The sequence below is a fragment of the Sciurus vulgaris genome, assembly GCF_902686455.1.
Source record: "Sciurus vulgaris genome assembly, chromosome: 12".
NCBI lineage: Eukaryota > Metazoa > Chordata > Mammalia > Rodentia > Sciuridae > Sciurus > Sciurus vulgaris.
Genome location: NC_136473.1, coordinates 105,590,915 through 105,615,013, shown reverse-complemented (window position 1 = coordinate 105,615,013; position 24,099 = coordinate 105,590,915). Strand labels below are relative to the sequence as shown.

The 24,099-nt window shown below is 48.4% G+C and overlaps 1 protein-coding gene across 7 annotated transcripts in view; it reads right to left on the bottom strand.

Moving 5' to 3' along the window:
- TNR (tenascin R) overlaps window positions 1–24,099 on the bottom strand; it is a 78,986-nt gene that overhangs the window by 54,733 nt on the left and 154 nt on the right. For 2 of the 7 annotated variants that reach the window (XM_079106364.1, XM_079106366.1), the window contains exons 1-6: window positions 21,504–22,738; window positions 18,739–19,215; window positions 12,378–12,641; window positions 9,983–10,098; window positions 7,337–7,487; window positions 2,462–2,731 (exon numbers count right to left, since the gene is read on the bottom strand). In XM_079106364.1, the coding sequence (XP_078962490.1) occupies window positions 2,462–2,731; window positions 7,337–7,487; window positions 9,983–10,098; window positions 12,378–12,641; window positions 18,739–19,215; window positions 21,504–22,002 (1,777 nt within the window). In that variant the 5' untranslated portion in view covers window positions 22,003–22,738. Of the gene's footprint in view, window positions 1–2,461; window positions 2,732–7,336; window positions 7,488–9,982; window positions 10,099–12,377; window positions 12,642–18,738; window positions 19,216–21,503; window positions 22,739–24,099 lie in introns of those variants that run through there. The other 5 variants (XM_079106363.1, XM_079106362.1, XM_079106361.1 and 2 more) reach the window with 5 other exon arrangements.

The window sequence follows — 24,099 nt, the reverse complement described above, 5'->3', positions numbered from 1 at the left end:
CAGTGGAAGGCCAGGCTGCTGAGGGTGGCGATTCAGAGGCTGGCCTCCAGGCTTCCTGGGACGGGCTGGCTTCTCCGCCGCTCCTGGCCTTGGGATGCTGCTACCAGGCTCTTTTTCAGAGCAGGCTCTAAGATCCAGGCAAATATCCCACTCGCCATGCAGGAAGCAAACCTCTGTTTTAATTGCCTGTGCAATTAGTGCGCTCCTAGTGTCGAAGCCATCACCTGGAAAAGCACTTTGGTTAATTTGAATTTAAGCGGAGTTCTGGAATGACGAAGGGCCCTGGCGCGAGGGTCCGGTAGCTTCTCATCATTCAGCTGGCACATGCCAACCCCAGGCTTCGAGAGTCTGTCTGTGAAGAAGCCATTTGTGTCTTCCAGCCTCCTCCTCCCCTCCCCCACTTCTGGAGCAGAGGGGAGTGGGTTGGACCCACAGGCGGACAGGCCGCGGCTGCACAGAGAAGGTAGGCACCTTACAGCTGCCAATCCACAGGCAATGGAATAGGAGGGTGAAGCCGAGGCAGCGGTAGGGAACTGAAACCTGGGGCCTCGGAGGAGGCGGGATGTAATTGTCTTGATTGGAATGTTCCTGGGCCACTGGCCAATCTTGCTTCCGTGTGTCGACCTGAACATCAAGAATTTGCTTTTCACCAAGCTACTCGAGAGCCCTCTTCTCCTGTTCTGCATCTTCAAACTCCTTATCAGAGCAGAGCACAAAGAAACCACTTTTCAAACACAAACTCTCCTGAAATTGAAAAGAATGCAGCACTCAAGGGCCAGGCCTGACGCCCCCACCTGAGCAGGTGCTGTTTGTGTGTGTGGCGGGGTTGACCTTGAATTTTCAAGCTGATGTTACAGGCCATCTTTCCTCACACTCTGCCAGGAACATTTTTGGTTAAATGAGGGGGAAGAAGGGAAGAGAAATGGGCAGAATTTGGCTCCTTTTTCCAGGGAGAACACTCAGCCACTGTTCCCTGGGTGAGTGGAGTATGTTTGAGGACGACCGGAAAGCTCTCTTGCAGAATCAAATCCTGACTTCTGCCGTTCGCCCGTGTCGACATTTGCTTTCTTTTAAGAAGCAAAATCTTCTCTGTGGAAGGAGCCCATTATAAGATTCCTGGCTTCTTTTTCTCACTGGGGAGGATGGACTTAATGACCAACTTTGCAGTCCAGCCTGGACACTGTCCATCTCTTCCCTCTTGTGGGACAGGCTGCCCTGTGGATCAGATCACTTCCCATTCTTCCATACTCTAAGTCCTCACCCAAGTAGCCCCCCAGTTCTGCCACATGGACAGACTAGCCCAGGTCCACGGTGCCGGTCATTTTGCAATAAGCCGGCAGTCACCCTGGGCTGCATGCGCCAACGTAGAGCATGCTTTGGTGTTCATCTCTCTTACCCTTTGCCTTATTTATCAATGGCTTAAGCCCAGGTGGAGCAGGGGGTGCTAGCTACTGAGCCTCCTGGAAGCCCCTGGACTTGCTCCACCTGTGACAGGCTCTTAGGCCACAACCCCAGGTGACATGCTTGAATTAATGATTCTTCTACTGTGTCAGAAGGTACTGGTTCTTACAGCCTACAGATGCTATCAATTTTTTGGACTCCCTGGGACAAGGTGGAGGCAGCAGAGAACCTAGACGTGTGATCTTTAAGGCAAAGAGGCCAATACCAGTCCTGATTAACTAGACTCAGTGTCTAAGCTGATCTCAGGCCCTTGTGGATCAAGCCAGGGTGCCAGGAAGCCCATCCCTTGGATGGGACCCGTCCTACTTGTCCACAATTGGCCCGACTGATGGGCACTGAGAGTCACGGAGCACGTCACCTGAGGTCTGGCCCTTCCTGGTTGCTGGAGAAGCTCTCTGATGCTAACAGCCTTGGGAGGGGCTGCGGTCACTAGGCAGTCGGGAGGCGTCGCAGGGCCTTCAGCTGTCCATGGAGTCGGGCCTCGTGCCAGCCTTATTGCTGGTGCTTCCTCAGCAGGATGAGGCCCAGCACTGCAGTCTGCCTGTGGTGTGTCGGGCCGGCATGAACAGTGCCAAGGTGCTCCATCTTGGCAGCGCGGCCATTGAAGGTTTAGAGAATGACAACAAGACCCACAATCGGCCATGCGGCATCCTGAGGAAGACGCACCTTTCCTGAACACGCCCCAAACTGTCATGTAGGCTGGCGCTATGGATGCTTCAATGTCTTCATGACAAACCTGCCATTTTACAAACCCGAGGGCTCATTGGAGGAAAGGACTCAGTCCCTGGACTGGCTATCAGAGCTGGGATGAGCAACTGGCCTGCTCATGCCGGTGCCCAGCTTTTCCTTTGTCCTGCGAGGTTGACATCCATAGGCTGCCCCAGGCCTCTCCTCCCGCGATGCCGTGGGTGCCCAGCTCTCCCTCTCCTGCGGCTCCTGTGAGGCACCACCTGCCAACTCAACCCCTCCCCTGGCGCTCCTCTCCCCATGGCAGCCTTACCCGTGGCAAACTGGGTGGTGGTGGACGTGCTCTCGTTGGCCCCTCGGACGGCGCTGACCGACACCATGTAGCGGGCGCCAGGCCGCAGTGCTTGCACGGAGTACTGGCTGAGGGGAGGCTGCAGCCGGAAGGTGGTCCTCCCACCTTCACCCCCCACCAAGCCATATCTCAAGAGAATGAAATCGACTTTAGCTCGAGGTGGGGTCCACTCCACAAAGGCCACAGTGTCAGAGACATCGCGAACCAGGATCTGCGTGGGCCCGTCGATGACTGAAGGAGAAGGACCAAATAGGACAAGACGTCAGTTGGGCATGAGCCTGCAGCATCTGCTCTCTCCTTATGTCAAATGCTCTAAGAGGGCATGGTGTTAACATCCCATTTTACAGATGGGGAAAGTGAGGACACACACTGGCAGTAGGGAGCCGGCACTGGGACTCAGTTCTGAGGCTTGGTCCAATTCTCCCTTCACCAGGCTGTAGCTTCTGGGGCTGGCATTTCCCAGTCTGGGAATGGGAAGGACACTTCCTGACCTGAGATACTCAGACCCGTTTCCTTCTGTAGGTAATGGGACAGGGACCTGAGGACCAAGTTTCAGGTACGTGCCTGTCGCCCTGCTCTCAGCTTCAGGGAGCCCCAAGGAAAGGTCTATGGAACTACCACCTTGTCCAAACATCTGAGACGTGGACTTAGCTGTCAAAGGGGTCACTGCACATATTCAAAAGCTGTCCCTGTTCAGCTGCATTCACACCAGACACCCAGTGGCTGAGACTGTCCCAAACCCAACAGTTGCTTGCCTTTGTGCACAGGAAACACGCCTCTGGGAAGACACAGTTCTTTGGGCCATTTTGCTTTTCCTCCAGGGCTTGCCTGTTTCTGAGAAGGAAGGACACTGCAGGCAGAACTAGGTCCTCAAGGTTTCCAGCAGGTGTCCCTCGTGAGCCCTGGCCTCTGGTACCATGCAGCTGAAGGGAAGGCTGGGAGAACAGGCTGCTCTCCTACAGGGTCCAGCATCCATGGCTCCAGCACCCACTGGGCACTGTTCATACTGAAGATACTGGGAGTGGAGTGGGGAAGGTAGAACTAGGGGATCAGAAAATTACTTCTCAACTCCTCACGGGATGTCTGCAGGGCTAATAGCTCTTCCCTGAGAATTACTCATTACCTGCAAAAAGTTGAAGCATTTTCCCTGTGACCACACTGCTCTGGTTTGATATGATTGTTAATATTCCCCAAGGATGTGGAAGTGGCACCAAATTGACTCTGGTTCTTTAATTAGCCTGTGTTGGACCACGTAGTACCAGGGCTGGTGTGGACATTGTTGGTCATACAGAAAGGGAGACATCTGATGGTGTGGGGCAGGGATGAGAAGAGGAGAGGAGAGGACTGAAGGGGGAGAACCGGGGAGGGGGGAGAGCAGGTCTACAGAGAAGCAGGAATGTGTGACCATGTGGAACTTCTAGAACGCTAGAAAGAATAACTTCCTGCCATTCCATTCTGTGATTGGAGTCTTTCATGAGCCCCTGATGTGTATTCGACCCTGGGTTTCTATAAGACACTCGATGTCCTTCCAGAAAATTCTCTTCAGCTAGTTCAAGTATGTTTTCTTTGCTTGTTAGCGGAGTGTCTTTGGTGAGACTTGTTTTTCAGCCGCCCACACTGGTCCACCTGCTACTCTGATTCCAGAATGGGGTTTCTCTCTCAGCTGTCACTGAGTCCCTCAACTTTTCAAAGTTGGGCCTTCCCATGGACACCCCACCCTCTCTCGGGATCTAGCCCATTGTTGTTTTCTATTAAGTAACTTTAGGATTTCTAGCACCAGCCAGAAAGAAAAGCACCGGATCACTTTGGTGCCACCTGGTTTGGAGATCAGATAAAGATCGGTCTTTCATATGGTAGTCATGTGACTTAACAGAAAACATCCTGACTATTTCTTTTCAGCGTGCTGTACTTGGTGGTTTTAGGTAACCTGGGCCTTTTTAACGTCATTTAATTTAATTATGAGATGGGGCCTCCTTGCTGCAGTATAAGCATAAGGTCTAGAACTCAATGAGTTTCAGGCAGATGACATGAACAGGGGAGCCTCTTCATCCATGAGAGAGGGGGAAACATTTCAGTGAGCAGGACCTTGGAGGAAAAAATAAAAGGTATCAGGGAAACTCAGATGACCACATAGGGCTTTCGTCCTTCAATTCTTAGAGACAAAAAATCCCTAATCATAAAGAATTGACCATATTGGGGTGTGATGATGTGGCACAGAGGACTCTAGCTGCAGGAGGCCCTAGGTTTTCATTTGCTAAATGGCCTGTCCAGAAGAAGCCAGGCTGAGTACAGGAGGACTCAGCTTCCCAGGAAGGGGCTGGTGTAGGTCAGACCTTAACAGAAGGAAATGATCAATTAATCGTTTCCTAAAATCCAGAGACGGGATTGGGAGCTGGCCATCTTTTCTATTGTCACCCTTGGATTCTGCCCTTTGGTTGGTCACTTAGTAGTAATGTCTCCTTCCAATCAAGTAAGGATCAGCTTGCTTTCACTTTCATCCTAATTTCCAAACAAACACAAGTTCTACTCAAAATGTGAACTGGAATACACATTTTTCATTTTTTATTTTTTTCACGACTCTGTACATGATGCCAAAATATTAACATTAGGACTTTTTTCTTGATCAAAAAAGATCAGCCTAACTTTACTGGGAATTTCTACATCCATGTTATAATTTTATTCTTAAAGGACTTCCAGACCAAGAAATACGGCAAAATGTGGTTTAAATAGCAGACTAAGACAGGGTCAGACTCCCTTCTTTAAGTACTCTCAATGCTTTGGAAGACTAATATTCAATTGTAGTGTTCTCTCTTCCTCTGTGAACCATCTTTTGTCTTCTACTAATGCTTTTTTAACATGAAATCACAGGACTGGCTTGGGGACCAAGAAACAATCCTAATCAGAAGTGAAGAATCTGCGCTTAATATCAAATGTCAAGGCCTCAGGTTCCAGCGTAACCCTGGGGAACTGAGTGGCGCTCTTGGACTTCTGGAGATTCCTGCGGAGCACTTTTGGATTTTTGACTCTGGGGTTTCTTCTGAAACATATTTGGATTAGAACAGTGATTTGAAAGGCTTTTCTTTTTTTTTTTTAACAGAAAAATTTAAATGGCTGTTCAAAACATAAAACAGATCAAAGTGGAGCTGCCCCGGTTGGCGGCATCTCAGAGGAAGTAATTAGAGGTGTGGATCTCCACCTGGTCCTGGCCGCAAGGCACTGGCGGTGGAACCCTAGGGCACAATTGGAGCACAGGCTGATGCCAGGGTAGTTTTAAATCAGTGCTTCCCAGAGTACGAACCTCAGCACCTGACACTCTGTGGTTCCAAGAAGCAAAGTATGAATCTCCAATTGACACGATCTTATTACACAGTGTTGTGGTTCCTGGTCGATTTGACCTTTTGTCCTGGACCTAATCCTGTTTTGCTAGGGTGATAGTTTCTGTTTATGAAAAATAAAACTTCACCAATGTTCACCTATCTGAGTTTTTGTTACTGACAAGGAAAACTGCTTAATGTGGGTCATGGCTCTCCCAGCAATAAAATGAGAACCAGAAAATGATACCACATCCTATTTTAAACTTTTGAGAAAAAAAAAATTGTGTGAAGGCACACCCATATGCATCATAATTGCTAATTTATAGCCTCGAAGTTGAACACCCTTTGTTAGTTAAGGAAACAATGAGGCATATATGATGCGGTTAACAAATCAATCCTGAAAATATAATAACTTTGAATGAGATGAACCGTGGGAATGAGCTAATAAGAAGGCATGCTGTCACGTTGAATAGTGGCCCAGTTCTACTTACTGTTTTTAAATGGTTGGCCTACTACTACTTTTACTTCCAAACATGTTTTCTGGGTGTATATTTCTGTACTAAGTGTTAAGTACTCACTTTTATTTTAACAAGGGGGAGGCAACTCTTCCTGAAAGCATTGACTCTTCACTTGGACCTGCAAATGTAAAGAACTTGGCATCTCTTTTCCCATTTTGCATTTGTCTCCTTTGCTCTGAGTCTGCTTGGATACCGGGAATAACAGATATGGTCAATAAATATCTCTAATCAGTTGAAACTGCCTCATTGGCAACAGCAACGACAAGTCTTTGGCTGACCGATTCTGACATAATGATCAACCAGACCACAGTCTGACCAAGACTGCTTGAGTGTGCATATTTCTGCCCCCCCTTGTCTATATAGTTTGAAGCTCATGTCAGTATCCCCAAAGACAGGGCTGAAAATGCTTGTCTCCTTTGTCTTCTCAGGATGGCCATGCTAATTAAAGTTCCTTTCCTACTTCTCACCATTACTTTTTCTGATTGACTTTTGGGTGACTGGTCAGACCTGATTTGCTGAGTTAGGACTCTGGATTAGGACTCTAGTAACATTATTGGCACAGTGCTAATCACTTTTTATGCCTTATCTAATTTAATTCTCATACTGACTCAGTGAAGGATATTATTGCTCATCAGGGCAATAATTGAGGTCTGAGAAGGTCTGGCTGGACTAGGGAAGAGGAGTCTTTGTCATGAGCTTTTGGTCCCCAAACTCATGACATTAAGGAAATGACATATGAGGTATCTTGGTGAGTAACAAAGACCAGAAAAATTACCCTGAGGATCTTGAGAGAGAGCTTCCCCCATGGAACATGCTTCCAGACTTCTATGCTTGCAAAGAGGAGCAAAAGGAATATTATGGGCTAAGGATCTGGTAGAGTAGGTCCATCTCCAGGTCCTCAGATGGCGTCAGCTCTCATGGGAACCCTAGAAGCTCTTCCGTCTCTGCTTCGTGGGCCATTCTGTGGCTCTTTTTCCTGAGTGACCTATGACTGGAGCACTCACCAGTGGAGACGCTGGCCGAGGTCGGGGGGCTGCGGGCTTGTTCCTTCAGGGCCACCACATTGACAATGTATTCCTCCCCGGGCTTCAGGCCAGTCTGGTTAAAGGAGGTGACATCACTTGGGAGCTGGGCAATCACTCCTCCCTCATTGTTCTGGAGAGCGGGAAGAAGCAGAGAAAGACAAGAGAACAGTCACCAGGTATGAACTCTAATGAGAGAAAGTTACAGAACACTGACTTGTGAACTGGAAAGTAAAAACCAGGGCTGTTTCTATTTCCCCCAGGCTGACAGATGAGCGTCTGGGGCTAGGAACAACTCTCAGGAGGCTCCACGAGAACCAATTTTCAAGAACATTTCTTTGGCCTTTCCTGAGTTTTTAAGTTTGTCAACAAAATTAGTCATGAGGTGATGCAGGTTGGCTCTTGCCAAAGACTAAATGCTCCACGGTTACAGTTAACATCCATTGGATTTTTTTTTTTTTTTTTTTTTTTTTTTTGCATTTAGTGGTATGAGCCTGCGTTTGGCTATGCAGAAGAGTACAGTTGTATGTAGATATGTGTAAACGTCTTCATAATATACCCACAGCATATTTCAAACTAAGGTATCCCCAGATTTTTAATGAGCTGCAGCTATTATTTCACCATATCTGGAATTTCTCATGGTGTTACAAGGGGTGAAAATCCATCAATGTCGTGTTTCCCCTTCACCCAGATGAGTTAATACTCAGTGGCATAACCATGAAGTACAAAGAAAAGAAAAAGGAAACATGAAACACAGAAAAATACAAAAGAGAGTGGTAGAAGACAAATAGGTGGGTGAGGAAGTGAGAAAGCCACTTGAAGTTGGGTCCAGGATCTGGTATCTATCTGTCTGTCTGTCTATCTATCTATCTATCTATCTATCTATCTATCTATCTATCTATCTATCATCTATCTACCTATTAATCAGGTTTTCCCAGTGTGCCCTTGGAAACAGAGGAGACAAGATGGCCCCTTTTGAGGCACTCCCCGTCTTTACTATTATTTCTCTCAATTTATGTCATCTGGAGTTCCGTATATGTAACTGATAGCCATATTTTTATAAATCAATGTGTTAAATCCTCCCACAGCCGGTGACTTCAGCTTATAGAGGCTGAAGAAGTTATTCTCTGTTGCCATGCATTTGATCTTGGCATGTCCTGACCAGCTCCTCTTTTATTTAGTTTCATATATTGTATGTAAAACAGAAGAACCTGGCACAATTTTCTTTTCTTGCTTGAGGAGCCGAGTAATAGGATTCTTTCTGCTTTCTTTTAAAATCCAGTTGCCTTCCATTCATTATTGACCATTTTAACTCAGATAATTTATACAATAATATATCTGCAGAGAACATCTGGTTAGGAGCATTTAGCTTGCCATGATATGACTTCATCTACACAAGGCATCTGGGCTTAGTCGACAGAGCCCTGGAGCAGGAAACTGAGACTAAGGTTTTTGTCATAAGCCTGGCACCAACTAGGAATTATGTCACCTAGGTTCTCTGAGTCTTGGTCTCTGTAAGCTAAACTAAATTAAACTAAATGTAAAATGAGGGGTCTTAACTCTGTGATCTTGAAGATCCTTTGTAGCTCCAATAGTCCACTACTCTAAGAACTTCGTGGTAAAAGAATGGCATTGGAGAATATCATGCTAAGTGGAATAAGTGAATCCCCAAAACCCAAAGGCCGAATGTTTTCCCTGATAAGTGGATGATGATATATAATGGGGGTGGGGGGTGGGGAGTGAGAGAAGAATGGAGGAACTTTAGATTATGTAGAAGGAAATGAGAGGGAGGGGGTATGAAAAATGGTGGATGAGACAGACATCATTGCCCTGTGTACATGTATGATTACACGAATGGTGTGACTCTACATCGTGTAAAACCATTGAAATGAAACGATGTACCCCATTTGTGTACATTGAACCAAAATGCAGTCTGTAAAAAAATTTAAAAATTAAAAAAATTTAAAAAAAGGACTGGCAAAATAGTCTAGTATGTGTCATTGACCATTAAGTCTGATGAATGATCGAAAAATGCTCTTTGCTGTTGAAGGATAAGAACAGAGGGAGGGAGTATGGCTGAACTTTGCCCTCTCTTGAGTGGTGATCAGGGACAGCTGGGCAAGCACCTCTGGCAAGTTGGAAACTGTTTCAGGATTCATCAAGTAAATGCCGCTTTAAATAGGAGAGGAATCAGGGTATTTTAAACTCACAGGCTAAACATGTAATTTACTTAAAAAAAATGTTTCCAATTAATAGGTTTATAAATTCATTTCAAATAACTCAGAGACCCAGGGCATTTCTGTGATGTCTCTAACCTTTGGGGATGCAAGCCCCGTGAGCTGTTAGTCCATCTGTCTGTACAAAAAGAAGCCGTGGAACCAGAAGCTGGTTCCATTGGGCCCCAGCTTTTTGAGAGAGCAGTTGTCACAGTCACCAGCATCGGGGACTCTCCAAACCCTGGATCTATCTCAGCGGAAAGCCAGAGCTGCTTTCTGTGTCCCCTGCTGTACAGATGCGACGCTCTGCTCATGGGTCCTCCGGTCTGGGTGAGAGGAGCGTTTGCTGCCCCATCCCCAGGAGAGGCACGAGCAAAGGGAGGCTGCTGGGCAGCCTGGCCGCTGGCGTTACCTTCGGGATGAAGCTGATCTCCCACCCATCGAAGGAGAAGGAGAAGGGCTCCCACTGCACCTCCACGGTGGTCTCCGTGATGGTCTTGAATCGCAGCCCTCGAGGAGTGGAGAGATCTGGAACACAGCGACGCGGGTGACAATGTCACGGCCGTCCCTGGCAGGGACAGGGAGCGGTGCCTGGCTCTCATCTAGTGACCGCCCTCCATGTGGGTATGGTGGCCTGTGGCAGGACCCCCATCCTACTGCTGATACAGTGTGCCCTGGGGCTCAGTGTTGGTGCAACATGGGAACACACTTAACGAGCGCACAACTGTTTCTGTGCTTTCTATTACATAATAGAAACTGTTAATGTTAAATATAAAAGCCATGTTTTCCTTTCCTTACTAATGTGGTAAATCTTGGAATGGAAGAAAAAGCCTTTTTTCAGAGAACTCAAACACTATCTTTGGAAGCTGTGCAGGATTTCTGGGAGGCAGTATAGTAGCTAAGACGAGGGCTCCCATCTCGCTCACAGGCAAAGGAGGCAGAGAAGGTTTGGTGAAAGCTGAGGAGCCAGCCAGCTTCAGAAGAAAGCCTGCGGTTCTTCTCCTGACCATCTGATGTGCACTGAAAGTATTTTAGGGAGCTCAAATCCCTGAATTTAGGACAGTCTGAATTTTCATTCCGTGTACACAGCAGAACAAAGGCGCACACACAGGACGAGAGCAGCTGCTGGGGATTTTGCTCTTGTTTCGCTTTCTCCAAATTTCCTCCAGCTGCTCCTTCGTTATTCTCCTCTCTTCCTCACTCCCTCCTGCCTCCCTGGTCTTACTTTTGAATCTCTGGTAATCTCCCTCCCCCGCAACCTTTCCCCCAACCACACATACACACATACATGCACAGGTTCAGTGAGGTGAAATATGCTGGTCCAAATGGAGTTCCGTTACCAGCCCTGGGACAGGACAGCACGACTTCTCTCAATTCTCCAGGGCTCCTTCCTATTTTAGCTTCGCCTCTGCTGGGCTATTCCCTTTGGAAAACTGATAGATTCTCATCCCTCCCGACTGGAAGCTTCCTCATGCTTCCTGGTTGATAGGTGGGGCTGATTCTGAACCCACTTGAAGGCACGTCAGGTGAGTTCACATGATTTTGTCCTTGTCACCTGGGAGCTTGCCTGTGGGGATGCCCCGAATTGGCACAATAAACACCACAGGAGACGGAAACCTCATCAGTGCATGTGCACGTGGATCAGAGCCAGCCAGGCACCCGGGATGGTGACTCATCCTGGAGCAAGGTGGGAAAGGCAGCAGATGGTGACCTGCCTCCACGGAGCACTGCAGATATTTAAAACTAGTTCACAGGCACCAGAGGAATTAGGGCAAAAAAGGTCAAATATAAACAGATAATTACAGGCATTTTAACAGTCAGTATTTGTGAGAGTCCAGGGTTATCACAGGACTTTGGTCCCCTGAAAAACAAGGGGGCAGATGACTTCTGAAGTCTTGTGCCCTCTGCTAGTCCCTTTCCAAGCTCTGCTCCAGTTGTTGGGCTTCCACGAAGCCTTCAAGGCCACCTCTTCATACCTTGACCTTTTTCTTCTCTGGAACTTAGTGACATTTCTTCCCAGAACATGTCCTAGATTCTTAACTTTCACAACTAAAGTGAACCATGAAGATACCGCGTTACACCCGACGTGGTAGCACCTGCCTGCCATCTTAGCGACTTGGGAGGCTGAGGCAGGAGGATTGCAAGTTCTAGATCAGGCTTGGCAGCTTGGAGACACTCAGTTTCAAAATAAAAAAATTAAAAAGGGCCAGGGATGTGGCTCAGTGGTAGAGTGTTTGCCCAGCATGCGTGAGGTTCTGGGTTCAATCCCCGGCACTGCCAACACACGCACGCAAAGATGTTTTGCTAACATCATAAAGAAATTATGCCACCTCTGTAATGAGAAGTGGATATTGTCACTGTGGTTTTAAGTAAGTTTTTTTTTCTCTGTTACACACTTATCCTCTGGAACATATAATTTATTAGCAACTTGCTTATTATACTTCCTATTTCATATCTCCTGGTTTTGGATCCTTAACTATATTCAAAGTCTGTGTAAGTCTCATTGGGTACATGACTTCCAATTTGAGTCTAGCTTATAACAAGTCAGTACTCAATCATTAAGTACTCTTTGTTCTTTTGGTTTTATAATTTATGGAAGCTGCCTGAATTTGGAAATTCTCTTAATAGAAAGTGACCGTTTAGAGATAGACCCTTTTCAAAGTGGGGCATGTCCAAAGCCCTTGCCCTCTAGAGCAGATGATTGCAGGCCATCCTGGAGGATTGAGAAAAGACACCACTCTCATGAATGCCCATGATCTCATGTAGGAGAACAGAAAAATGAAGCAGGACGGGGGAATGGTACGTACGGGTGGCCACCTTGGCAGTGATGGGAAGGCTGGGGATGTTGCTAATGACAGCGTAGACGCTGATGTTGTAGGTGAGACCTGGCTCCAGCTCCGTGATGGTGACACCACTCCAATCTCCAGGCACCCGCTGCTGGAGCTGGAGGCCCCCCCGGGCCGTCGGCTGGTAAGAGATCACATATTCCGTCACTGCCATCGGCCCGTCCCATTCCAGCTCAATGGACCTGTCGCTGATACCAGCCACTCGCAAGTCCTCTGGAGGGGCAACTACCGGGAGGCAACACACAGACAGCGTGAGCTCAGAGGATTGCCTGCCCCATCCTGGGCTCAACTTTCCTCCTCACCTCTCACCCCCCGCGCCATCTCCATGCGTTCGCAGGCTCAGTGGACTGAGTGATTTGTCACGGGTTCGCCTCTTTTCTGCACTGAGTTACCCAACCTCCAAAAGGCTGTGAGTTAGTAGTGTTCTGGGGCTGGCTTCTTATTGGCTTGTGAAAGTCAATCATCAAACTTTCAGGAATTTCACAAGCTTGTTTGATATAACCATTATGAAATATGAAACTTTAAAAACTTAAGTAAATGAGATTAAAAACAAAGGTCATCAATATTCAAAACATCACTTTCCAGTCATTTCACTACATATTACTCTTTCCTATGTCCTCGAAGTAAATTTTGTGTGTTCCACTGCTCTGGTAGAGATACCATATGATTGTGTCCCGTTGCATTCCCAGCTCTGGGTTGAGTGACATCATGTTGGTAGTTTGAAACTAGCCCCGCAGGGAGTGATTTTGCCATGGAAATTGGCAAATGCTGCAGATCAGAGCTTTAGGGTTTTTTCGTCAGAGATCCAGTTGTTCGATACTTCACAACACACTGCTGGCCAATAATCAGATTGCCCTGAGAGCCAACATCTGACTGTGCAAATGGGAATAAAGACTTCATTCCTGTTATCTTGCAAATTATAAGACCCCCCACACAGGAAGTCCTCTATACCATGGTCTGATAAAAGACATTTAGTGGCTCCTTCTCATAGCATTTTTTTTTTTTTTTTCATTTTAAAAGAAGAAAGTTTTGGGAGAAATGTAACTTGTTAAACTAATTTTCATTAGCCTTGACCTTGGAGGTGAGGATCAAGAAGCTTTCTTGAGAGCTGTGCTTTTCTCTCTTGTCTGACTTCTCAAATGCTACTTAGAGTCACCAAAGGTTAAACCACATTGAAATAGCCTTTCAAGTCTGGTTCCCTTGGGAAGTGAAGATTCACCAGAAGTGTGGGCATCAAATAATTGAACCTTTAAGACTAATTAGGGGATAACTCCAGTGTGTCTGTAATTGGACCTGCTCATAGATTAAATCAAAGATCAGGCCAATTCTTAAATGGTCATAATTAACCTATACATTTATATGTAGTGAAGGGTTTGATTGGTTTAAGAATTGCCACTGGTTTGGAATTTCTCCTCTGGGTAATTTCAACCTTTCACCTTTACAAGCCAGAGGCTTAGGACCGCTGCTTTTCATACCTGCCTCCCTGTACTCACATGTGAAACCTCAAATCCTCAGCCAGGGCAGAAGGGAGGAGCCCTTTGACCCAGACTCACAGGAGAGAAATTAGCAGCATTTATCTGCAGTGCTGCATATTGGCTTTGATTGCTTTTGCTCAAAACTATTCATTGTATAAAACAGTCTAGAGAGCAGAGTTTCCTCTGACTGAACTGAAACAAAAATTTAAAAATTATTTAAAAAAATTTACTGAAGAAGTGTAAGCGACATTTAAACAATTAAACCTTCGAATGATATTTCACAAACTTGCATCTTTTCTAATTCTAATGTTATTAAAGCTGGGAACTGCACTAAGACCTTCAGTGCAGCCTGTATGGAATGGCTCCTGGGCTCAGGGAAGGCCTGACTAGAACCTGTCAGTATCAGCAGGGTCACACTGAGCCTTTATTACACGCCAGGCACAATGCTCACTGCTCGCTGGATTATCTCATTTTGATCTCTTACCAACACCACAGAATAGGTGTTATTATTACTCCTATATTGTAGAGGAGGACACTGGGCCGCGCAGTGGATAAACACAGAAGCTAAGATTTGAACCCAGCTGGAATGACTCCAGAACCTCTGAGCCAATGTGCAATTCCAGTTTACACATACATGGCAGTTCCCAACCTAGAAAACAGGCCGCACACGCCATCTAACCACAGTTTTAAAAATCCTTTGACAGCAGCCCTGTGGAGTCATTCAAGGAGCTATTCTTATTTCAACTTTACAAAGCAGGAATCTAAGGCCTGGGTCAAGGCATGTGTCAAGTCAGGGAGTTAGACTGTATGTAGCAGAACTGATTGTCCACCCCAAATCTCCAAGTTTGGAGTTCTTTCTCCTGTGATTTAAGGAGTAGAATGTAGACTGTTCCTGACACACAGTCCCTCCAAGTAAAACTACGTGAGAAACAATCGTCGTGTATGATGTGCTCTCCAGACTGGCGCTCATCCTAGAGCTAAGAAAATCCCTTTTTAAAAGTTATTTGGTGTGTGTCCCTTGTGACTCAGCATGCTGTCCCCAAGTTTCTTTTGCAGGGCACTTTTTGTCATAGGCACAAAAAAGGCCATTCCAAATTTTAAGTCACCAACAATTCTTAGGGCCTGTGGGACAAGTCAGTGTATTCCTTTTTGGTTCTTCTAGAAAATGCAGCTAATAGTGACAGTGAAGGGTGATCTTAGCAGATTGTCTTAAAATTTTTAAGGGAACAAGAGGGGCAGAAGTTTTTATCTCAGCACCCTAGCCTGAGGTCTGTGCCTGGGGGTGAACACTGCCTTGGCTTTTGATGGAGGAAGCACGGGGGCGTCATTCAGGGTAGAAGCACCTCTGTGAGCAGTGGCTTGGTGGGGGAGAACATCACTACTTGTCCTGTAAGTTAGCAGTAGCAGCACAGCTGGGCAGCCAGCAATCATCACTAAGTAAGACTTAGTGGAATTATACAACAACAAATTATAAAGGATACTCATGCCTTGAGTCAACACATTTATGGTGGGGAGAAGGATTTTAAGTCTTTGGAGTTCCAACTTTGAAACTTAGGGAAGAGCAGGCTGCTACAAAGAAAGAAGCGGTGGCTTGGGGCATAGGGCTGCTTTTCTGCAAAGCGCCCAGGTTGCTTCCTTTTTTGACTGTGAGAGAAGCAGGAACCAGCTCATGATGTGTCCTGCTCCAAAGAGCAAGGGGTTCAGGTGCCAAAGGTCGGGCTGGCTGCAGTTCTGACAGAGGCAGGGACTGACATTGACAAATCTCCACAGTTCTGACTGAAGTCTGGGGAACAGCCTTCTGGATGATTTCAAGAGCTTGCTCCCTGGTTCCTGCTTGCTCCTAAGGAGATCAGGACAGCTCACTGGCCAGCTCCTGCACTGCCCGCCATTACGGGGGTCAGATGTAGCTACATGGTCCCAGGTACTGCTTTGCCCCAACTCCAGTCCCTTAATTTCTAATCATTTGAAAGGGCTCAACTTTTATATTGAAATGTTACTTCTTTGTGGATGTGGCTTTAAGATTGCCATTTCTCAACTCTGTCTATTTAGCATCTCAGAGAGGATTAAAGAGTGCTGGAAGTTGGTAGCACACCAGGGTTCTCATTCTTATTCTGCCATTAATGAGCTGTCTGGCTCTGGGAAAATCTTCCTGTCTCTCTGGACTACTGCTTTCAGATCTGTCAAATGAGAAACCAGGAGTAGCTTCCATCCCAGGCAAGTCTTAAGTACCCATATTCATGAATTGTTGGTTCTGTTATCTACACAGGGGCAGAGATAGAGGCAGAGAGCTTGAGATTCTGTCCCATGATGCACCATGAGCAAAAGTCAAGGTGAGGAGTCAAATGCAGTGACCTTGCCACCACTATCCAGTTGTGTTCAAGCTCTGGGGACTGAAGAAGCCTCAGAACGAAAGCCACCCTGGGCAGCTCTCCTCTTTGCCCTTGCCAAAGAGAAAACAGTGACCGTGAAGGGAGTCTACCCTGTGCCTCTTCACGTTTCCACCTTCGCAGCCCTTGTCCCCCTTCTCTGCTCCTCAAGGCTGTAGGAGCAGGACTGTGGTTGTGTGTGCGCCTGGCCAGAATGTCAAGCAGGGGATAAATAGTCCCCTTTCCCAGCCTTTTCACAAAGAGTGAGCTGGGTAACCCTTAAGGACTGACCTAGATACCTCTCTGGCAGAGACCTGTGGCATGTGGTTTTAAAGGCAGGCATTAAGAGCCGTACCACATGCAATGAGAGGTGGCTCCAGGGTTGCTATAGAAACAGATGGAGATTATGCAACTGTCCTTTCTCACGTGCTTTGGGAACCTGAAAAGTGATTTATCTGGGCCTACAGAGGTCTTCAAGCAGCATAGAGATAATGTGTGTGTATAGTTTAGACTCAACCAAGTCATAGTTATCCTGACAGCTACTGAGTCTTCCCTGAGGTGACCAGGAGGGCTCATCTCCAGTGCAGTTTGGACCCTGGATCAGATCAAGCTTTTGTTTATGAATGGACCCATCCCTGTAGAAAGACAGTCAGGAATGAGGGCAGGTGCAGACATACAAACACTGAGTCTGTCAAGAGGTGTGTATGGGACAGAATGCCATCAACACAGCGATGGCCTCAACTGACCTGGAGTACCCTCCCAATGGGGCTTAGCAGAACCTCCTCTGGGTTGGGAACTAAGTTATGCTTTATCCTTTCTGCCCACAAACTGCCTGGTGACCCTGGATTCAGAAACAATGAGGCTAAACTTCTGTTTGAATTTTGCTTAGGAACAATTGGTATAATGACCATATTTTTAGAAAGATATTCCAGTTCAGTAAACAAAAGACTAAATGAAATAAGTGAATGCAGAAAAAACTTAATATAGAAAAAATTTTCTTTCCTAGGCATTGGATTATTTTTATTTTATTTTTTTAATCTTTCATGATTGCCATTGATCTTGCAAAGGAGTTTCACTTGAAGTCACGTGCATAGGAAGCTGGTCTGCCACAGAGGCGAGTGTCATTGAGGATGCTGAGGAGCAGGAGGCTGGCAAAGCTGGTTTCCCAGGATTTCTCCTTTAGAAAACTCCTGGAATTTCTCAATCAGAAGGTGGGAAAATGTTTGTTTGTTGTCAATTGTATTTTTAAAATTTCCCAGTGGGTATCCTGAGCTTTAAATGGACAGGATCAATGACTAACCTGTGTTGTTTAAAGCACAAATGCAAGTCTCAGCAATAGTCACTGATTAATCAGAGGAGGATGAACAAAAGGGACGTAATGAAAATAACCTGATTTGGGGCAAAATATATTTTAAAAAATCAACCCTAACGAAATAGTCGCATCTTTCTCGCTATTGGGTTTAGAGCTCCATTTTCAGATGCCATACATTAGTCTCTGTGGCATGGATTATATATGGGGTTGGTCCCTATTTGTGCTGTAGTCACCTACAACAAAATGAGCTCCGTCTTTTTAATATTCTGTGCTAATCATCAGAATGCTCGTTGTTGCTTGATGCCCGTAGGATTTTATTCCTGTTTACATTTAATTCCTTGCCTGCATTTTTCTGCTTGTAGGCCCTAGATGATTTCATGAATCAATGACCCCTGCCATCTGTAAGCTCCAAGGGGAGCAGAGAGCCTCACAGACTGGCCTCACCCCCTGAGTAGCACTTTAAAAGGAGGCGTCCTGGGACCGTGGCCTCAGGCCTGGGACTGATGGGTGAGCTGGTGCATGCTGGGTCTGCCGTGAGTTGGTGTGGTCTAAGTGTGTCCCCTAAGGCTCCACCAGGTGGAATTTGTTCCTAGTATGAGTGAAGAGAGTGGAAACAATCTGACTGTGGTGTCCAGAGGAGGGGGTTTCAGGAGGTGGTTAGGGTAGTGGAGCCCCCAGGACGGAATCCTGGTGGCTTTGTGACAGGAGACACACATGTGCTGTCTCTTGCTAGGTCACACTCTGCACTGCCCCTGGACTCTGCCAACAAGAAGGCCCTTGACTGATGTGGCCCCTTGACCTTGGGCCTCCAGAAATGTGAGCCAAAATAAGCCTCTTCTCTTTGTAATTCAACCAGCCTGTGGGTTCATGTAATCAGTGATGGAAAACAGACTAATGGCCTCCTCTCCTGCCTCAGGAGGAGTGGGGTGTCACCCCTGTCTATACGTTGCCTTTGATAGAGTCGGGGGTAAAGATCTGGCTCTCAGCCTGAACTTGACCTTTCCTGAGTCCCCTTTTAATCTGCCTCACGGTTATTGACTCCAAGAACCAGCCATCTTGGAAAGCAGATGACTGCAACCCAACCAACCTGGAACTCCCCGCCCCTCCGGCCCTCCTCCCAGACTCCCCTGGACCGGCTGCCACGCCTCCCACTGAGCGCCCCGTCCTACCTGCGGAGCAGTCCGGGCCCCGGTAGCCCTCTTCACAGACGCACAGCCCCTCCTGGCAGTGCCCTCGCCCGCTGCAGGCATTCAGACAAAGCCGCTGGCCGCAGTCCTCGCCGACGTAGCCCTCCTGGCACAAACAGGTACCATTGGCACAGGTCCCCTTCCCCGAGCAGTCGCCCGGGCACCTCAGCTCCCGGCAGTCCTCGCCTGTGTAGGGCTCTTCACAGACGCACTCCCCGTCCACGCACAGCCCCCGGGAGCTGCAGTCTGTGGGGCACCGGAGCTCGGAGCAGTCGTCCCCGCTGTACTCGTTGTCGCAGATGCACTGGCCGTCCACGCACACGCCCCGGCTGGAGCAGCCCAGTGGGCAGTAGGGCTCTGAGCAGTTCTTGCCAAACCAGCCTTCGTTGCAGATGCAGCCGCAGGACTCCAGGCTAAAGTTACCATGGCCACTGCAGTGAGGAATGTAGTCCAGTTGTCCTGGAATGGTCAAGGAGAAGGTCACAGGGCAGCAGTGGCCCTCCTACAAATGGCACTGGGGAGGGACAGGCATTGACCTCTGCTCGTCTCTGATCGGATTTGTGTTGCTAAGAGTTAAGCCCGACACAGTTCCGTACACTTTAATAACTCTTTTCAGCTGTTGTGATGTCTGTGCCCAGCACGGTGCTGGGGGCCAAGACAAAGGAGCTCTGATCCCCCCCTGGAGCTGACCTTCAGGGTGCCTCAGATTGGGGTGCCTAGAGATGGACGTTAGGTGAAGATTCATATAAAGATCACTTATTGGGAAGTGTGTCCTGGAAAAACCTGGTAGGGGAGAGGGGCAGATCAGAAGGGAGGGTACCCAAGTTAAGTTGTGCTCTCAAGCAAAGTCCCAGGGAGACTGACTTGTGTCCCACCCTGCAGGGTCACCCTGCAGTGAGGTGGAGGGATGGCCCCGAGGGCATGTAAGTTCCAGGCCTCTCATTCTCTCTCTGGGCAGGCCCAGGGTTTCCCACAGACTCAGGACAGTCCTGTGTCAATAACTGCTCACTCAGTTATTGACTGTGGGGACTTAGAGGGATCCATGGGGAGTGGGGGTGTAGGCTGAGCACTGGGTCAGTCATGCAGAGGAAGGTCGTGTGTTAAAACCCGTCCTTCCTGCCATCCACTGAAGGTCCATTCATCAAAGCTCTGCACCAGGTTGCTTCAGAGGCTTCCAGAGGCCACTCTTCCTTTGCTGTGATCCTTTGCATTCTTTGCGTATCTCTGTCCTGACCCTTTCAGTGATATAGCTACAGTGGTTAATTGATCTGTCTAAACAAACTCATTAAGCAAACACACACTGAGTACCTGCTTGGCATCCTTGTCTGCACTTGACCCTGAGGATGTGAAGTCTAGGAAGTTCACTCTGCTGCTTCACGCAGCCCTTGTGGCTTGAAAAATACTATACTGGCACTGCCCAGCGGTTCTTCCTTGTATGATCTTTCCCATACAAGGGATTTTCTGTCGGGGATTCTGGTAAAAAGACCACTTACAGAAGCCACCCTGCTTCTTGAGCAGCGAAGAGACCCTATGACATTCCCCTCTAACTCCACCAAAGGGTGAAGGACCCACCCGTTCTCCTACAGAACAGGAGACTGAACAACGGAGCTCCCTCTTCTAGTCTTCAGGTTGTTTGTCCCTCGTGTTGGTGGCGGGGGAGGAGAAGGAACTGAGGAAGACCCACGAAACACTTCACTTCTCAAAGACTGCCCCCGGCCTCTCTGTGACCCAGGGAGAATGTGTGTGATAACCCTGGGGGACTGCAGAGCATCCTCTGCTTAGACTGCATTCCATTCTCATCCCTTGAGATACTGGACCCTAGAAGTGGACACTGGCGCCCAAGAGAAGGTGACAGATGCCCTGCTCAGCCCTGCATGGGTCTGGGGTACCCTGAGGGAGGAGAGAACAGATGGGCGCAGGCTGAGCGGGGTGGAGCCCATAACAGCTCCGCTTCTGTGGTGCCTACCAGAAGCCAGGTGCTGTGATACTGAATAGCCCCGTGTTCTAGTCCGTCATCCGTAGATGAGGAAAGGAAGGCATAGGCTCCGTGACTTATTTTGGTCACAAGCTTGGAAGCAGCAGAGGTAGGATTTGAATCCCGGAAGTCTGGCTCTGGATACTTAATCAGGCTTGACAGAGAGGTGCAGACGACAACTCGTCAGTGTTGCTAGTTGGGGGTGGGCAGTGAGGCATACATCCTCTGAGCATTCAACCCTCTGAGGGTGGGATTCTCTCTGAGTGTGAGTGTGTGAGTGCATGGGGGCACGCAGGCGTGCGTGCTTATGGAGGGAGCAAAGTTCCATCTGGCTGGGGAAGAGGCGGACAGGTCCTCTGAGACCTAATGACTCTCATTTACTCCGGTGGGAGAAAGGCTGCGATCGAGTGAGCAGAGCGCCTGCCTTCTCCAGTCCCTCAGGTGAGCATGAACAGATATCAATCCAACAGCCTGTGAAGACCAAAGATGAATGAAGAGAGACATCAAATTCCCTGCTTGCCGTCCACGTTGCTGCGCCGAGCCGCTGTACCATTACCTGACTCATCCCCCCCAAATCAGGTTAATGGATTTCAAACTGGCTGAGCAGTGTCGGGAATCCCTGGGCTGCGTCCCCGGGGACGGGCAGCGTTCAGATCTCAGACTCGCAGGCAGAGCCGCGGATGAGGGCACTTTTTTAAGATGCAGGATTTTGCTCCCTCACTCCACTTCCCTCTCTGCTCAGCCCCTCCCTCCCCGCTGGGCCCGACTCTACCTGTGGCCGCGCTTTCTTGACAGCAGTTGCTGGCGCACTGGTCCCGCAGCACGGACACCTCCCTCTCCAGCATCTCGATCCGGCTCAGCAGCTCCTGCAGCACCTGGGCCGAGCCCGCACACGGGCAGGCCTTTTTGGGGAGGTTGATCCTGTGGGTGAAGGTGACCTGGCTCTCGTGGTCCGAGGTCTGGCCCGTGTACTCTGCCAGAGTCTCGTCTTCCGCACTCACCTCCTGCTCGGCCGAGGCCTCTAGCCCCGAGGAGCAGAGGCTGTCCAGGGGCACGTTGATGTTGTACACGTGGTTGAAGACCATGGGCTGCTCTTTGCTGGACGTACTGTAGTTGCCAAGGCCTCCCTCCTCCTCCAGTGCCTGACTCTGGACTCTTTCCGTGGTCACCTCCAGCTGACACTCTGAGGGCTTGAGCATGGAGCCCAGAAGGATCAGGTTGACACCAATGAGCATGTTCTTCAGGACCACTGTCTCCCTATCTGCCCCCATCCTTTCAGCCAGAGCTCGTTCAAGACCAGCCTGCGGCACACGGCATGGAGTTGTGGGAATCTGCAAGAGAATCCAAGGACTAATGCGACCTCCGAGGCCCGTGCCTTGGTGCCACGGCTTTCCTGAGCCCTACAAAGCTGAGGTATGGGTAGACAAAGCTTCTGGCCGGCACTGGGAAGGGACAGTGGCTGCCAAGGCCAGAAAGGCCCAGGACTTTGTTCCTTGGAGGACTGGATCTCTGAAGGTGGACATAGGGCTGTTCAGGCCTAGAAATCAGGGACTCTGTCCTGCCTGGCAGGAAAGTTGCTTCTAGAAGACACACCAGGGCTGGGAGTGGGGCTGTGTGGATAGACTGCCCTCTTAGGAGAGCTCAGACCTTTCATTCTGGATGAGAACTAGATGCAGGGGACCAGAGAGCCCTAGCTGAACTCCCACAGTCCCCCGAGATCCATATCGGGAAAGGGCCCCACCAGCCACTTCACGGAACTTACAACTCCTTTAAACTCACCTATTCAGTACCAGTTGACTTTTGTGTAACCAACCAGGCAAATAATACAGTTCCAGGTAATTGTAATTGTTAATTATCCTTGGGTACATTTGTGATTATCTGGGACTGTGTGAGCCCAACTTTCTTTTAATCATCTCATTAGTATAGTTCCAGGGCTCTGTGACCACAGGGTGCCTTTCTTCCAAGGTCCTGTTGAAATTGCTAAAATAATAAATTGCCTCCTCTGTTCGTTACCTCGTCACCGGGAACCATGGAGTACAATAAATTCACAGTAATGAAAATCTATTTTACAAAAACTGTGTTCCCTTTTTATTTCCTGTGTAAAAAATAAAAGAGACTTACACACTTTCCATTCTTAAGGTTGAGAGCTACTAAGATCAAGGACTTGGGAACCAAGTGAGAGTGACCATGAGTCTGAGGAGAGGGTAGCAAAAGGTAGCTCAGAGTCACGGGAGGTGCACTGTGTGCAGACCGTGCTGGTCTCTCACTCACCCTTCGGGGCGGCGCACCCCGACCCTTCACCATGTACTCAACTAGCAGTGGAGCGATTTCTGCCTGGACAGGTTAAGGTTTGCAGGCCCGCTATACTGACCCCCAAACCGGGCTCTTACCTACTGTGTGCCAGCACCTTTCTCGAAAAGGGAGTCAACCCTGTCTTGTCTCTAAGGGAAATTGTGTCACTTCTAGAATCTTCCCAGAAATGCTGAGATTAGGACATTCTGCTTGGGCCTCATTCAGTGTTCCTTCCTTCACAAATCATTCTTCTCTCGCCTATTCCCTCCTGTCCCCTCCTCTGTTTCCCGAATGCAGGCTGAATTGACCCCCACTACTCCATGAGCCCCCTTCTAACAGCACTGATGGTGCAAGACCATGGCCTCCTTGGCTTGTGTCTCCCCCCCGGATTGCCAGGGCAACTGGGGCCAGCCTGAGTCTTTTTTTGAGCTGGGGCAGAGGTTGAACTCAAGGGCACTCAACCACTGAGCCATATCCCCAGCCCTATTTTGTATTTTATTTAGAGACAGGGTCTCACTGAGTTGCTTAGCACCTTGCTTTGGCTGAGGCTGGCTTTGAACTGGTGATCCTCCTGCCTCAGCCTTCCAAGTTGCTGGGATGACAGGCATGTGCCATCTCGCCTGGCCAGCCTGAGTCTTATCTGCAGCATGTGACTGTGTCCACGGCAGGGAAAGTGCCCAGTGTGAAGTTGCTGAATGAATGGATGGGCAGATACATGAAAGGTTGAACAAACAGATGAATTAGGAGTGGGCAAAAGGTTGGTTCAGTCTCCAATTCGTTTGGTCCCTCTCCATTAACCCCCAGTCATGCACTGTTCTCCTCAATTTCAGCTCTGAACAATGTCTGAGGGATGACTGAACGAGGGGTAACATATATTACTGACGACCACAAAACCTGTCTTCTTATTCAGCCCGTACGTTGTATTATTGGACTGTCGTCTGCCCTGTTTCCAATATGCAGATGAAGCAGAAGACCAGACCGGTGGAGAGCACGGGCTCCCTAGCCAGGTGCCCACGCTCGGGCCTCAGTTTCTTCACTTTCAGGCTGTGGGAAGACCCCTTATCCTCTTTGTGTGT